This window comes from Canis lupus, chromosome 29 (assembly GCF_048164855.1).
Source record: "Canis lupus baileyi chromosome 29, mCanLup2.hap1, whole genome shotgun sequence".
Lineage (NCBI taxonomy): Eukaryota > Metazoa > Chordata > Mammalia > Carnivora > Canidae > Canis > Canis lupus.
In genome coordinates this window covers 16,605,702-16,622,619 of record NC_132866.1, presented here as the reverse complement: position 1 = coordinate 16,622,619, position 16,918 = coordinate 16,605,702, and the positions used below count along the sequence as shown (strand labels likewise).

Here is a 16,918-nt window from a genome sequence, read left to right as displayed (position 1 = left end):
AAGTCGGGCTTTTGTTTCCTCATCTGGAATCCTCCCTACTTTCCCCAGGAGGGACACACTGAGAGGGTATGGATGGGTGGGTAGCAAAGGAATTGTTTCAACAGCAATGAATGTATGAGGTCAAGGCAGGGCTGACACTGTTCTCAATAAGGAGCATTGTGACTATGAACAAAGGCTAGTGGGATTTTTCTTCATTTGTTTGCTTTCATTTCTTCATGCTAGACAGCTGGAATGCCAGGGGCAGTTCTGTGCCAAGCCACAAAAAGGATGAAAGCCCAGGACTTCCCCTAGGACAACAGCTTCCATTTTAGCTTAAGGCAAGCATAAAATCTGCCCTAAGGTAGTAGTTTAGGAACTTCCTGTTGGTTCACATTTCAAACAGATTATATTTAATTTTCACCCTACCACTCAGAGCTCAGAGTGAACAGGGATAAGGTCAGGAGACCCAGGGACAGAGTACTCTGCTAAGAACTGAACCAGTGACCACCTGGCTTCCAGTAAGTACTGCTTGGTTTGAATGTCTTAGGTTCTCAAGGCTGTGGTAATCTGAAATTTTATTTGAGCAAAATTGCTGTTTTGGGTTCTTGGTTCATAACTGTAAAGTCAGAAGGAAATCGGATCTTTTGGTATCACACTCATCAAATCCCAAATGACATTAAAATAAACAGGTTATAGGCAATGATAGTGGGTACATTCTCCTGAGTGAGATCAAAGAGATAAATCTAAAAGGCTTTTTTGTTTGCAGGCAAAAACAAGAAATGCAAGTAGAACTGTGAAAAGGTTTAATTCTTCTTTCTTAAATAGAAGGAAAAACAAAGCGGTTCAGACGACAACTCTCAGGTTAGAATTCCGTCTCAGCTTCTTTTTAATTATGTGGTCAAAGGCAAATTGCTTAGTATCTCTGATAACCGTTTTCTCATCTGTAAAATGGGTATTATACCATTGAAAAAGTAATGTCAGTTTTATAGTATTCTATGTAAAAATATATGTAAAATCTATATATTTTATAAATAAAAATATGAAATTAAATGAGATTTCATATATCATGTATAATTTTGCTTATGTAACATAAGCTTCTGCTTATTTTGCTTATATAAGCAAAATTTATATAATAGGTTTCTTATATAATGGATTTCACATTTATATACATGTACTGGACTCATTATGTATAATATGAAATTAATATATATAATATGAAATATATATTATGTAGGAAACCCAGCATTTATATATATGGACAAATGAATCTTGAACAATATGGGGGTTAGGGGTGATGGCCCCCCATGCAGTTGAATATCCACATATAACTTTTGACTCCCCCCAAAACTAACCACAAACAGCTTACTATTAACCGGAAGCTTTCCCCGTAACAGAGTCAGTTAACACATATTTTTGCATGTTAACACATATTCTGTGTGTTATATATAGTATATATGTAGTATAAAGGGCCCTTTGCCCCCTCCCGTTTTCCTGGCACTGCCCTGGCACTGGCCTGCTTGATGCTTCCTTCTATTTTGAGAGTCTTACTAATTCAAGGTAAAAATTGATCACCAGCACATCCCAGGTGTCACAGATCTCCCCTGCCCTGAGGCCCTTTACCCTGTGGGATCCCCCTTCTCACAGGACCCCACAGGGGTTAAAGGATTGCTGGCACAGCTGCCCAGGAAGGAGCTCTGCCTCTTGGAGTCAATCTCACCCCAGAGCCTGGCAGACACCTGAGGCAGTCTGAGAACAGGGATATGCCCTGGTCCTTGCTCTTCAGTTTCCCTCTGGAGAAAGCAAGTTCCTGGCATGGAGAAGGGCTTATCTCAGGCTTCCTTTTGGCTAGTAATGCTTTCTCAGCTGCATTGGGTCCACAGCCTCCTGCCCTCTGGCCTGTTCTTGTCTCTCCTCCTTGGTGCTGTTTCTGGCAGGGACTTTGTTGTCAGAGTCACTTATGGAGCAGGAGCAGAGAAAGTCCAGGGAACACAGCTCCTTCTGTCACACTTAAGCAACACCTCGACAGAACTGCCATGTGAACGCAAGTTGCTTGGATGTGTCCTTATTACTGTGGCTACTCTCAGCCTTGGGAGCAGAAAGGAAAGCAGGAGGCTGATAACCCAGTACAGCAACATTCACAGGCACCATCCTAAGGCTGCATGATCGTGGCACTCATCAGTGAATCACATTGTTGTTTAAGGACTAACTGGTGTTTAACTCTTCCTTTTGACAGATGAGAACAGACAGCCATAATGGAACCCAAACCTCAGAAGAGTCCAGGTATCCAGGGGGGTATACTCTCCGAAGTAAAAAACTTTATTGAAAATAACCAACAATTCTCACCAAGCTAATCAGGGTACAGAAGACAGTTTAGTGAGGCTAATGGGCAGCATTTCTGGGACAATGACTCTTGGTATGGAGAGTGGCAGGAGCTGTCGGATTTGGTTAATTATTTTGTAAGAGCTCACCTATCTAGAAATTTGACATTTTCTGATTTTCATTAACCAAATGTTCCATCTGTTGCTTGGAGATGGTACTAAAACCCAGAAAAGACTGAAGAGTATTTCATAATTTAGTCAGAAATTCTCACTTGGAAAAATTGCCTATGTTGTTATCATAGAGGTAGCTCGAGCTATATTATTCAAAGGTCCTTGTTCATGTTCATATAGTTCATTGCAGGTGGGTAGTTAGGAAAGCTGAGTTTAGGATGAAATAATTTAGAAATCAAATTATCCAATTCAATTGAAAAATAAGTATTTTGGGGATGCCTCGGTGGCTCAATGGTTGAGCGTCTGCCTTCGGCTCAGGGCGTGATCCCGGAGTTCCATATAGGGCTCCTTGCATGGAGCCTGCTTTTCCTGTCTCTGCCTCTCTCTCTCTCTCTCTGCTTCTCTCTGTGTCTCTCATGAATAAGTAGATAAAATCTTTTTTTAAAAAGTATTTTTGAATATCTATTCAAAGCATCTATTATTAGTAAGGCCACTGTGCTTCATACTGCAGTAGATATACAGATTAAGTAATAGGGTCATTGCTCTCAGTGAGTTTACAGATTTTGTTGGGAAGTTAAGATCAACACATGTGAGTAGCTGTATTGAGAAGCTAAGATAAGCACAAATAACCAAGTTATGACAGGAATCATGAAATAAGTGTGAAATGTTATGGGAATCTGAGGAAGAGCTTGTAAGTAGTTGTGGGAATCCAGAGAGGCTTTATGAGAAGGCATTTAAACTACACTCTGAAAGATGCATAGGATTTTAAAAGAGATTGGAAAAGGGAACAACTGAGCAGAAAAGGGATGGCATGAACAAAAGCAATGCGTGGGTTAGAGACAGGATGTGTCAGAGGACAATGAGTATAGAAAGTAGAACGGGGAAGTATAGAGGATGAGGCTGTGGCACTATCCTGTGCCAGACCTTGACCTCATATGGCCAGGAATCCTTGAAGCCTTTTGAGCAAGAGAAAGGTGTCATTAGATTTGCATTTTAGGTTGGTCATACTTTTTGAAATAGCTTTTTGTGGTGAAAATGATATACAATAAACCACATATTTAAAATGTATAATTTGTGGGGATCCCTGGGTGGCTCAGCGGTTTAGCGCCTGCCTTTGGTCCAGGGTGTGGTCCTGGAGTCCCGGGATCGAGTCCCACATTGGGCTTCCTGCATGGAGCCTGCTTCTCCCTCTGCCTGTGTCTCTGCCTCTCTCTCTATGTGTCTATCATGAATAAATAGATTTTAAAAATCTTTAAAAAATAAATAAAAATAAAATGTGTAATTTGATAAGTTTTGATATATGTATATGCCTGGGCAACCAGCACCACAATCAAAAAACGGGCAAATGTATCACTCTCAAAAATTTTGTGTTACTGATTTCCAATTTGATTCCATTATGTTCTGAAAATATACTTGGTAAACCTTCAGTGCTTTCAAATTTATCGAGACGGGTTTTATGGCCCGGAATATGACCTATCTTGGTAAATGTTGCATATGCCCTTGAGAAAGGTGTGCAATCTGCTGTTGTTGAGTGTTCTAGAAATATCAATCAGGCCAAGTTTGTTGACAGTGTTGTTCAAGTCCACTATATCTTTATGATTTTCTGCCTATTTTTCTATCAGTTATGAAGAGAGGGATATTGAAATCCCTGACTGTTATTGTGGATTTGTCTATTTCTCTGTGCAGTTCTATCAGTTTTTGCCTCATGTATGCTGAAGCTCTTTTATTAGGTACATAAATCTGTAGCATTTTTATGTCCTCTTGATTAATTGACCCCTTTATCATTATAAAAAGATCTTGGTCCCTAGTAATATGTTTTTTGCTTTGAAATCCATCTCAGTTCCCCTTTCCTGTGTTGGAGCCTGGAAACTCTCTCAGGGGAACAGTAGGGCCCACCTTGATTGCTTCCTGTCTTTTAGGGATCAGTGACTTTAAATGTCCATGCTCAGTGTCTTGAAAACCACTATTTTATATATTCTGTTTTGTAAACCTAGTCCCTGTTATTCTCTCTTTGCCCCAAGTGCTAGATCAGTCATATTTGTCATTTAGTGTCAGGGGTACATCAAGGATGGATTTGAAGATGTCAAGACTGGAATTGGGAGGTCAAACTGGACCACCACTGAAACACGGTGGAAAACATATAGAGGTTTCAAGTTCATGTGAATTGAAACATACTAAAAATGTTTGAAGGTCTTGAAGGAAGTGCTGGTAGGAATAGAGAAATAGGGATGGATCCTGAAGTTTTCAGGAAGTGAAAATAGGCATGATTTAGTAATTGGCCATAAGGCTGATGGAAGGCTGAGTTAAGGTGATTCCTTAGCATAAGTTCTGGAGAAAACAATGCCATTGTCGTGGTCAACAAATACCGTCAGGGTTCTTGTGCCCTGGAATTGGTAGTCAGTATGAATACTGGGGACACCCTGGAAGTGCCCAGCCAAGGCAACATCTTCACAGATATTTACTTTATTTAAGATTCTGCTAATTGTAGTGGCACCTGGGTGGCTCAGGCAGTTAAGCATCTCTTGATTTCGGCTCAGGTCATGATCTCAGGATTCTGAGATCGAGCTCCACATCTGGCTCCATGCTAGGTGTGGACCCTGCTTGAGATTCTCTCTCCCTCTTCCAATGGCCCTCCCCGTCTTAAAAAAAAAAGATTCTGCTAGTTGTATACAATGTTATTAGACACACATTTTCATAAAATATCTACATCTGTTAAACCCTCTAAATTTAATACCACCAAAGAGCCTCTATGTTATAGGCAGATGAGAGACTGGTTTATTCAGCATATGATAAAAGCTAAAATTTCTTCTGTTATTCATAAGAGCTACTCTTCAGTGAGCCCTAGTGGGTGCCAGGCCCAGTCCTGAGAGGTTTCCATGCATTAACTCCCTCAGTCCTCACCACAAATCTCTAAGGTCAGTGCTACTGTCTCCATTTTACAGATGAAGAAACAGGGAGATTTAGTGATCCAAGCTGTTCTATAAATACTTGTTCAGTAAATAAATCTGTGATTTATGTCCAAGGCCAAACAATGATTTTAAAGAGGAGCTAGTTGCAATATTGTTGCCTTCCGTTCTTCTTTTCTTTTTCCTTGTGTGTGTGTGTGTGTGTGTGTGTGTGTGTGTGTGTAGGGATGAGGAGTGAGGAGAACTTAGAGTAGTTCCTGAGCAAGGAGAAGGAGGCAAAGTGAGGACAGCTGCCTAAGAATTACTAGATTCTAGGGGCACCTGGCTGTCTCAGTCGGAAGAGCATGTGATTCTTGATCCCAGGGTCTTGAGTGTGAGCCCCACACTGGATGTAGAAATTACTTAAATAAATAAACTTAAAAACATGTTAAGAAGGGGGCACCTGGGTGCCTCAGTGGTTACGCATCTGCCTTTGGCTCAGGTCATGATCCCAGGGTCCTGGGATCCAGCCCCATATCGGACTCCCTGCTCAGCCAGGCATCTGCTTCTCCCTATGCCCCTCCCCCTGCCCATGCTCCCTCAATCTTTCTCAAATAAAGTCTTAAAAAAACTATTCTAAAAAAAATGTTAAAAAAAGAAAGAATTACTAGATAGACTATAGTACAATGTCCCCATTAGCTGTGCTCCCTAATCCTTATTCTGTTTTCACTTAATAAAAAAAAGCTCTAACTCTTTAGTAAAGGCTGTCTTTTACCAAACCACGGACAAACTAGAACTACGGCCTGGATGTGAAAGCAAAACCAAGCTGTTTTTTTTTTTTTTTCAAATAAATTTTATCTTAACAACATTGTGTTTTTCTAATTAATGAAAGGAGTGCATATGTCTTGAAGACATTTTTGAAAATACAGGGGAAAAAAACTATAAATTTCAATACTTACTGAGAAGCTATTAACATTTTGGAGACCTTATGATTTAATCACTCTGCCACCTGATTTTCAGTAGCAGGTGGTTTTGCTTTTGTTTGCTAAGCCAAGGCAAAGCAGAATTATCCTGCTCCTCTGGCTCGCTCTTCAACAAGGATAGAGACAAACCTTTGCTCACATCTAGAAAGCCAGCAACGGTGCCCCCAGAACTCAGAGCTAAACATTAAAGAGCTGCTACATGTCATCTGAAGCAAGGTCCTGGATGTGGATGGATAAGAACACTGTTGGCCATTTGGTTTTCTGTTTTTATGGCCTATCCTATTAAAGATGTCCTTTTTCATAACTGAATAATTTGAAGACCTTTCCAGAGGTAAATAGTGTTTTCCAATTGAAGCAGTTCTTTTCCACAATTTACAGGGAACAAACTGAGTCTGTTCACTTTCTTTTATTAGGCAAACGATTTACATTTTATTATGAAAATGAAGTCTGCAAACAAGATTACTTTATTAAATCACCACCTCCTCAGCTTTTCTTCTCCGCTGTAAGTATTCACCATGATTTAACAGGCCTCCCACCAGGCTTATGAACATTTTTTAAATCCTTTCTCTTCCTCTGAGATTTAACTAAGATGCAAAATGGTTTCATTTTTCAGTCTTCTTGGAAAAAGCGGTTTTTCATTCTTTCAAAGAGTGGGGAAAGGAGTCTTTGTCTTTCCTATTACAAAAACCAACATCACCGAGGATCCATTAAAATTGACCGGTGTGTATCCAATCGGGAAAACTGTTTATAACCGTAAATACTAAAAGGTGCATGCAAGTTGAAATCTAAATCATTGACTGGAAGAAACAAAGGCTTCACACTTACAATAGTTGTTGCTGAAAAGAAGCTAAAATGAGGAATGTTTTGAGTAAAACATAGCTAAATACCTATTTTGTATTGTATACTGTAGTTCATAAGTTATTAATTAATAAGCATCTAGTTACAAAAAGTTTCAATTCACTTAATTTATGGATGAGAGCAGATAAAATCATCATTTCATAAAGCCAAGATGGATTTTTAAAAAAGCATTTAGTTTGGCTTCTTTGTCCTTTCAGAAATTATGTACAAAAAGAAAATTAGAAAACATGATACTTTGTAGAACAAAGAATCTACATGAAGAAAGAATTTCTGAATTAAGTTTGAGGCTGAACAAAATGTTTTCAATCAGTGACAAACCAGATCTAAACTTTTTATCTAAAATTATCAGACAACCTCCAAAATGTCAATTAAGCAGATCTAAATTTTATTCAGTTTGAAACCTAATATAAAACATTAGTTCTCACGTTTAAATGTTTAATACTCTATGTCTATATCTGACAGAAATTCCAGTGTAGAAGTTGGCATAAGTAGCCATGAAAAAATGCAATCTGTACATAAAATGTTTAAATGCTGCTCTGATGAGGTGATGTCCATCAGAACCACCAACAGGGAATATTTCCTCATTGGCCATGACAGGTAAGTGGTAAGATAGCACAGAATATTTCCCATGCGCACAATATAAAAAGACAAATAAAACATTTTTTAAAGATTTTTATTTATTTATTTATTCATAAGAGACACACAGAGAGAGGCAGAGACACAGGCAGAGGGAGAAGCAGGCTCCCCACTGAGCAGGGAGCCCAATGTGGGACTCAATCCCAGGACTCTGGGATCATGCCCTGAGCCAAAGGCAAACGCTTAACCACTGAGTCACCCAGGTGTCCTGACAAATAAAACATTTTAAACCAATAAACAATAAACATACTTTGAACAGAAGCCCAGAGCCACATACTGTTCAACACCATCTTGACAGTCTTCATTATTTGTCAAAATACCTTGAAAAGTCACAGTATTCATTTCCTAGGGCAGCCATAACACCACAACTGGGTATCTTAGAACAACAGAAATAAGGGGGTTTGGGGGACAGGGCACATGATGTCATTAGCATTGGGTATTTTTTTTTTAAGATTTTATTTATTTATTCATGATAGACAGAGAGAGAGAGAGAGAGAGAGAGGCAGAGACACAGGCAGAGGGAGAAGTAGGCTCCATGCTGGGAGCCTGACGTGAGACTCGATCCCGGGTCTCCAGGATCACGCTCCGGGCCAAAGGCAGGCACCAAACCGAGCCACCCAGGGATCCCCAGCACTGGGTATTATATAAGACCGGTGAATCACTGACCTCTACCTCTGAAACCAATAATACATTCTATGGTAAGTAATTGAATTTATTTATTTTTAATTTAATTTATTTATTCATGAGACACACAGAGAGAGAGGCAGAGACACAGGCAGAGGGAGAAGCAGGCTCCTCGTAGGGAGCCCGATGTAGGACTTAATCCCAGGACCCCGGGATCACAGCCTGAGCCAAAGGCACACACTCAACCACTGAGCCACCCAGGTGCCCCTTAAATAATTGAACTTAAATAAAAAATAAATTGAAACAAATTTAAAAACAACAATAGAGATGCGTTGTCTCTCTGTTCTGGAGGCTAGGCATCTGACAGCAGGGTGTCACAAGGCCACGCTCCCTCTGAAGCTCTGGGGAAGGTCTGTTCCAGGTCTCTCTCCTAACTTCTGGTAGTTCCGGGGCTTGTGGCAGAACCGTAAAGTTCACACAGCCTTCTCTCCATGTGTGTGTGTCTCTGCATCCAAACTTTTTATACGGATGCTTGTCATACTGGATTAGGAGGTCAGTATGGGGGATCCCTGGGTGGCGCAGCGGTTTGGCGCCTGCCTTTGGCCCAGGGCACGATCCTGGAGACCCGGGATCGAATCCCACATCGGGCTCCCGGTGCATGGAGCCTGCTTCTCCCTCTGCCTATGTCTCCGCCTCTCTCTCTTTCTCTCTGTGACTATCATAAATAAATAAAAAAAAAAAAAATAAAATAAAAAAAAAAAAGGAGGTCAGTATGACCTTGTCTGAGCTAATTACATCTACAATAACCCAGGCCGATTTCCAAATTAGGTCACATACTCAGGTACTGGGAGTTGGGGCTTCAATATCCAAACTTTGAGGGGACACAATTCAACCCATAACCCTACCACCATCACCCCAGATGCATCTCATGTAAAAGAACCCAATACACAGGGGCACTTGGGTGGCTCAGTCGGTGAAGCATCCAACTCTTGATTTCAGCTCAGGTCATGATCTCAGGGTCCTGGGATCAAGCTCCCTGCTCAGCAGGGAGTCTGCTTGTCTCCCCCACCCACCCCCTCCACTGTCTACCTCTCCCGCTCTTAAATAAGTAAATAAATCTTAAAAAAAGAAAAAAAAAACCTAACCCAATACACAGATATCTGCCTAAGCTCCCTGTGTTCAGGAGGGGCAATGCTCATCCCTGAAGGGGTCTGTGGTTTTTAAGGGGGGGGGCGGTCCTGGTGCTAGCAAAGGTGCCTTAAATGGATCCATTATAGATGATCAGCTGCTTGGCAGAGGCTGAGGTCAGGGGAGGAAGCTGTCAGAGGAGGCAGCGCAAGCTAACACCAAAGTACGAAGAACCTTGATCTGTTGCCGACGAAGCTCAAGGCCGAAAGCTCTCTTTTTTACATTGTCATGAAAAGTCAATAGAAAAGAATATGTGAGGGATCCCTGGGTGGCGCAGCCGTTTGGCGCCTGCCTTTGGCCCAGGGCACGATCCTGGAGACCCGGGATCGAATCCCATGTCGGGCTCCCGGTGCATGGAGCCTGCTTCTCCCTCTGCCTGTGTCTCTGCCTCTCTCTCTGTGTGTGACTATCATAAATAAATAAAAATTTAAAAAAAAAAAAAAAAGAAAAGAATATGTGATTTATATAAATTCATTCCAACACCTTCTTCATAAACACATGCGTTCCCCAAAGGGAGGCACACCTGGATGGCTACACAAAAGTGGCGCTGACAGGTTAAGGGGCCCGCTTAAGAACACAAAGGAAATCAGTGTCAAAGCCCAGAGCTCCAAACCCTATGATTATTACCGTTATTTTCCAGTGTTCTTCCCATTTCCCTGAGCTTTCCTCACAGAGGTGGCGTGAAGATTAATTCTAGTGTGCAAATGTGGAGGTGGTGAGGAGCCAGTGGGTCGTTTAAGCTACTTTGGAAAAAAAAAAAATCTTTATTTCCCTGGTACTTGCTCCCACGGCCTGTTCCAACCTTAATAAAAGAGCCCTTCTCCGGTTCAAAAGGAGCACAGGTGCTATTGTTGCCACACGCCAGCTGAGAATTTATTCCTATCAACAGGGAGAAGATTAAAGACTGGGTCTCCTTCGTGTCTTCGTTCTGCTGGGATGTGGAAGCAGCACGCCAGGATACAGAGGTGACTCTACATCACTAATGAAATAACAGTGAACCCCACCCCTTTCACGAGGACACAATGGCAGCTTTTTCTTTTCCTCCTTAGCAACTGGCCTCAACACAAGGGATAAATAAGTGAGAGAATGTACAGCCTTGTTATTTTTATGATTAAGAGTAGGGGAAAAAATACTTCTGTCGTTTTGCAAGAGACCTAAAAATACAGACACTTCCAATCTTCATTACTGGGGTTGGAGGAGCGAAAGGTAACTGTGGCATTTTTTCAAGAGTGGCCGAAACTATAGTACTTGCCATGATTGTCATGCAAGGTGCATAACGGCTGCCTTTTGAATCCACTGGTAGACATGCCTTGGCTTCCCTCTCCCTTGGCCTCTGCTTTCATCATAAGCATTGAACAACTTAGAAAACGTGCCAATTCAAATGAGTAGAGCCAAGGGGCAGTGTGCAGAGGGACATAGGCTTAAAAAGACAGGTAGAGGGAAACTCAGGGCATCTGCAGGCCCGGCTGAGACTCCTCAAGGGTTTGGAAATAGGAGAGAGGCATGATCACGTCATGTCTTAGTGAGTTCCAGAAGGCTGGCTGGGGGGTATAAATGTTAGTGGTAAAAGACTGGAGGCAGGAAGCCCAGCGACGAGGCTGTTGTTGAATTCCAGGTGAGAGATCGATCATGCCCTGACTGCAATATTCCTTTTCCATAAGCAGGAGAAATTCTCATCGGGTGATAAAAGGCCCTCTTCAGACCCCAGCCCTCTCTTTGATCCTTCCAGCACATTAGAGGCTGTCACCAGAGGCTGTCAGACACCAAGAAACAGTCTTCCGGATGTGGTAATCAGGCTTGTGTCTACCAATCAGGACGCTTTGCCTGGGGGTCAGCTCATGCTTCAAAATTCTTACGATGTATCTGACACCTTCCTCTGAGTCCAAAGCACCAAAAAATGATGTTTAGCTCTAGTGTTGATCTTATGTTCAGGCTGTTTCTTATACCGTGAATGAGCCTCCCTGCATGCGCTGCCTACCTCGAAATGTATTCATTCATTCTAGGTGCTTCTTGCATGCATCTGGGCATGTGGGGTGGAGAACTTTCCAGCTAACCCAAAGCCTACCTGGCAACCTTGGTTTCACTTTACCGCAGAGGGCACAGATTACTTCTATAAAGAGATTCCTGAAACATCACTTGTTTTCTGCCACACAACCTATACTTCTGGGGTAACATCAAGGTTCTTTTTTCTTTTTTTAAAGATTTTACTTATTTATTCATGGAAGACAGAGGGAGAGGGGCAGAGACACAGGCAGAGGGAGAAGCAAGCTCCCTACAAGGAGCCTGACATGGGACTCGAAATTGGGTCTCCAGGATCACATCCTGGGCTGAAGGTGGCGCTAAACCGCTGAGCCACCCGGGCTGCCCAACATCAAGGTTCTTATTAATTTCCTTCATTTACCCAGATTGATCTTGTTTTTCTCTCTGACTTCATCTTTACTTCTAATGAAATCCATTTGAGGGGGGAAAAAAGGACATCTGGCCCTTGAAGATGACTTGTGATGATACTCTGCTCTCTCAGATTTGTAATCTTTCCAAGTTTGGATAAATGGGCCGAGTAGTTGTTTGTTTGGTTGTTTTTTTTTCTTCTGCTATGGATACCATCTTGTCCTTTCGAGATGCAACCACTGACTTTCCCTCCTCCCTGGGCCCCCAGCACATCTTAATATGGCATAACCTCCTATTTTATCTAGTTGGGAGCTCTCCAACCATTTTAAAAGCTTTCTGCAGCAGATCGAATTCACCCAGCCAAACACCTCATTTGGTATTTGTAGGAAATGGGTTGTAAAAGAGAACTCTTTTCAGTAAATTATGTCTTGTTTTTCACTCATGATATCCCTTCTGCCTAGAGATAACATGGCTGGTCGTCTTGCCCTTTTTTCACGCTCTGTCTTCGAACTCAGTGCTTTTTCAACCAGTCCCAGTTAAGATTATCGTCTGCCTTGTTGGGGTTTGTTGTTGAAATTAGGTGGGAACCCTTCTTCCTCCCTAGCTCAGCCTGGTCTAGCCTCATGATCTTGGCCCTGGAAAAATGGACACAGTTTAAAGTATTATGTTTTTAAAATCACTTTTGTTCAAGGACTTCTTAGAGCACATTCAAGATCTTGTCAAACCCCCCCTGCTCTAAGGCATTGTTCTTAGAAGAATCAAGTTGTACTTATAACAATTTTCCTGGCATGCAAAGCAGCTGCTTTAGTAGTGTATTTTGTAGCTACTGTGGAGGGAAGGCAGTAACTAGTTGAACCTACATTACCTTGAAGACTATAATCCATACTATCACATGATCAACACCTAGCAAATTGCATTGCTATGGAAACAATAGAAGTATGTGAGCAGAACACAAAAGGGGAATATTGAGCAGGAAGAGGAAAGGTGCGGTGCCTTGACCACGGGCTAATTACCTTCTCAGATGGCACTGAGTGAAAACTAAGTAGGTGGGGGTGGGGGCCTCTGTTCCAGAGCTTCCTGCCTTAGAACACTGCCCCCTACTCCCACCAGAAAGAACCACTTGTTTGGAGATTCAGATCCCAAGGGTACAGAAAAGCCTGAATGATGGGCTAAATTTTTAAATCATCAAGGTGACCCAGACTCAAGAGGCAAGTTCAAGTTGTGTGGGCTTCCGCATGTAACCTTGGAAGATTCTCTGATTTTCCCAACACAATTAATCTATTACGGCTTTTCCAGAGAGCATGTGGTTTAATTCTGTCCCCTGCAAAAAAGCAAAGAAAGAGGAAAAAAAGAAAGGAAAGAAGGAAGAAAAAAGAAAAGAATTAATTCTGTCTCCATCTCCTCATTCAGCATTTAATGGGAAAAAAATCTCCAGGACTCAGACAAGCTCATTTACCACACGACTTCTTGTCAGAAACTACTGAAGATACAGAAGAAGAGAGTCATTATATCAGTCCTCAAAGTATTCTTTCGGAGGTAACCCCTTCCCTCCATTAATCCTTCATTCCTTGCACAAATATTTGCTGGGCCCCTGCTGTGTGCTGTTCCTGAGAGGCGCTAGGCTGGGTTCAGTGGCACAGAGCAATGAATCAGGCCCAGGTGACGTGCTCACAGTGTTGACGCTTGAACAGGAGCCAGCCACCATATGACACAGAAAGGGCTCCGCGCTGAAGAGAGATGCTTGTAATATGCGTGGAGGGCATGAGGGAAGGAAGGCAGGCGAGGTGATTTCCAGACAGAAGGCCCGCGAAAACGAAGCTGAAAAACCATTGAAAAAATACTCCCCCCAAAATTAAGTACAAAACTATGCAGTAGAAGTTCAGAGAAGAAGGAGACTGGCAATGGCTGAGGTGGTCAGAGGGGGCTGTGGGGCCTCACAAGGCCAGAGGAGAGGGGGCACTCCAGGTGAAGCCAGTAGCATGAAAGCTGGCTCTGGAAGCCCACCATTCACATGGGGAGCAGCAGGAAGACTGGCTTGACTGAAATGGATTTTTCCAATTATGGGTTAATGATTGATCTGTTGGGCAGGCAGTTAAAAGCCCTCAGGGTTTTTGAGCAATCATCCCCCCCTCACCCCCCCCCCCCAAAATGACCTAGCTATGAGGGGCTAGTTGAGAGCCTCCTGGGGCCAATATTTGCTAGGACCTTTACAGCTCCTTGAAGCAACTTGGCTAGCCTGTGAGCAGAATAGCCTGAGGCCAGCTCTGTGTTTGTGGGAGCCTCTGACCCAGCCAGGTGACATGATTCTACAGTAGCACTGGTTGGGAAAAAGAGTTTATATCATGAAGTGCCTACTGATGAAATGGAAAACTAAATAGCAATGTAGTCTGATAAAACACCGTATCGGAAGCACTGGGAGAAACCAGGAGGAGAAAACAGACTTTGTGCTGGGGAACCTCTACCAATTCAGTCTCCAAGAATGAGCACCACTGTTCATCCAATGGTGGATGTACTTACTATTTCAGGGCCCAGCACCATCATGGAAGGGGTAAAAAGGTATCGATTATTGGTGGATTTGCATCCTTACACCTGTTCCTCTTGTCTGCAGTTGGATTCTTTTATTGCTTCCAGTGATTCTGGTGAATCTCCTGAACCTGGTAGTCCAGATCAATTCATTGAGAGAACTGAGCATCATTACATGTCAATGAAATCCTGGTAGGTAAAATTGCCATGTTCTTTTTTTTCCCTAACGATTCTTTTTTTAAAAAATATTTATTTATTTATTTATTTATTTATTTATTTATTTATTTATTTATTTATTTATTTATTTATGAGAGAGAGAGTTCTAGCAAGGAGGAGAGGCAGAGGGAGAAGCAGACTACCCACTGAGCAGGGAGACCAACTCAGGGCTTGATCGCAGGACCCTGGGATCGTGACCTGATCCAAAGACAGCTGCTGAACTGACTGAGCTACCCAGACACCCCTAAAATTGCCATCTTCTTAAAATTGATTTTAGCTAATGCACTTTTATAGAAAAATTACTGTTGATATATTAATATAAATAAGCATTACCATAGACCAAGTTCAACACATTATTCCATAATTCCAACACAAAAAGAAGTGAGAATGGCTTCTCCACCCACTGAGAGCCATTTAGTGACCTCCTCAGGCCATATTCTGTCCCCCGGGGAACTTATTTTCTATTCTTTTATTTTATTTTATTTTTATTTATTTTTTTATTTTCTATTCTGAATTTATGTCTCATGCTCTCACTTCTGCCTTCCATGCCCTCCCACTGTAAAGGGTTATTTTGCCTCCATATCCATTTCAGAAGGAAAGTTTGTTGAATTTGATTCTGTGATTCTGAGGGTTGGGCACATACTTAAAGACCTTGTTAGTTTTCTTTTCTTAAGATTTTATTTATTTATTCATAAGAGACACAGAGAGAGAGAGAGAGAGAGAGAGAGAGAGGCAGAGACACAGGCAGAGGGAGAAGCAGGCTCCGCACAAGGAGCCTGACGTGGGACTTGATCCCGGGTCTCCAGGATCAGGCCCTGGGCTGAAGGCAGTGTTAAACCGCTGAGCCACCCGGGCTGCCCACTTGTTAATTTTCACATGACTCCTAATTACCGAAATCTGATTCACACACCATAGGAAGTTGAAAACAGACATGCTGAAGGAGGGTTATTGTATTAACTTCTTATACGCTAGTTTTTTCAGAGAGACATCCCACGAGTCTGCTGATAACAAAGAGGAATCCCAGGCCCTTCCAGAGATCCAGAATGAGAGGCTTCACTTGCAAGAACAGGGCTCACAAAAGGACTCTTGTCTTCCACCTGCCAATATGGAAGCACAAACCACAAATGACAGAAAGGAGCTGGCCTCACTTACTGTTGTGCAATTATCTATACTAATCAAGTAAAGCTCTAATTTCTAAAACTTTCTGGGCCCTTAGAGCAAGCAGCCTTCCTTTTTTTTTTTTTTACTCAGAGTTTGAATTTTAAAGTAGTTCCTAAAAATCTCCAAGTCAGCCAACATTTTGACCAGCTTCCCTTTCTCTCTGATGTGGTGTCCAAGGACAGTGAGTAACGGAGCTGGAAGCAAAGTGGTCCCCTGGGCTGTGGGTAGCATTTTCAAATAGTTCTAAAAGTTCTCCCTTGGCTAGTCTTTCAGGCCCTGGAACTTTGGATCACACCGAACTAGGTAGCATGTCACCCAATGTCTACCGTTAAAATTATGGGCACATAAATTGCATGAGGTTTGGGTATAGAATAGGAGGGTGACATGTAGGTTTTAAGTGATGCCAAGATGAGATTGTTCTCCATTTTAACTCTTTCCAGGGTCGTCTTCTATGGAATCATTTCTATGGAGAAATGAGCAGATGGATGTGATATATAATCAACTTAGTCCATTTCTTTAAAAAAAAAAAAAAAAAAAACAGTCCATTTCTTACACCACTGTCTGCCATCCACTACCACATTCCAAGAGGGGTGGGAGGGCATTAATGAGTAACAAATTCATAGTCTCCAAATTTGGGGGACAATCTTAAACTGGAAAATACCATCTTAGGTGTAGGAGGCCAAAGTATACTCAGAAAGTACAGTTTAGAGCCAGAGACAGTTTCCTGATGTGCCTTTCACATTTTATCTCATAGTAACATCCCTGATGAAGACCAAGTGGAGAAACTAAGTGTGTTCCTTTCTCCTTCTGACATCATCAATTATCTCACTCTCACAGAAGCTGCAGGACGGATATGGTAGGTTGGAGATCTGAGGATTCTTGATTATAAGTGGGGTTGGAAGATAGGGAGATGACAATTATATCTTAAAACTCTGTATGTGGCAAAACAGAGAGCTTGGACTGTGGTGTTGCTGTGATCACCAGAGGT

The 16,918-nt window shown here is 42.1% G+C and overlaps 1 protein-coding gene across 13 annotated transcripts in view; it reads left to right on the top strand.

The window, feature by feature from the left end:
• The first annotated feature begins 212 nt into the window (after window positions 1-212).
• PLEKHS1 (pleckstrin homology domain containing S1) overlaps window positions 213-16,918 on the top strand; it is a 52,967-nt gene continuing 36,261 nt past the window's right edge. For 5 of the 13 annotated variants that reach the window (XR_012020568.1, XR_012020569.1, XM_072805246.1 and 2 more), the window contains exons 1-12: window positions 213-497; window positions 746-840; window positions 2,213-2,259; window positions 6,750-6,838; window positions 6,950-7,056; window positions 7,657-7,791; window positions 10,532-10,607; window positions 11,304-11,429; window positions 13,441-13,566; window positions 14,639-14,745; window positions 15,742-15,948; window positions 16,685-16,786. Coding sequence is in view for 8 of the 13 variants with exons in the window: in XM_072805246.1 (XP_072661347.1) it covers window positions 2,232-2,259; window positions 6,750-6,838; window positions 6,950-7,056; window positions 7,657-7,791; window positions 10,532-10,607; window positions 11,304-11,429; window positions 13,441-13,566; window positions 14,639-14,745; window positions 15,742-15,948; window positions 16,685-16,786 (1,103 nt within the window). In the remaining 5 variants the exon portion in view is untranslated. The remainder of the gene's footprint in view (window positions 498-745; window positions 841-2,212; window positions 2,260-6,749; window positions 6,839-6,949; window positions 7,057-7,656; window positions 7,792-10,531; window positions 10,608-11,303; window positions 11,430-13,440; window positions 13,567-14,638; window positions 14,746-15,741; window positions 15,949-16,684; window positions 16,787-16,918) is intronic. The other 8 variants (XR_012020566.1, XR_012020565.1, XM_072805241.1 and 5 more) reach the window with 6 other exon arrangements.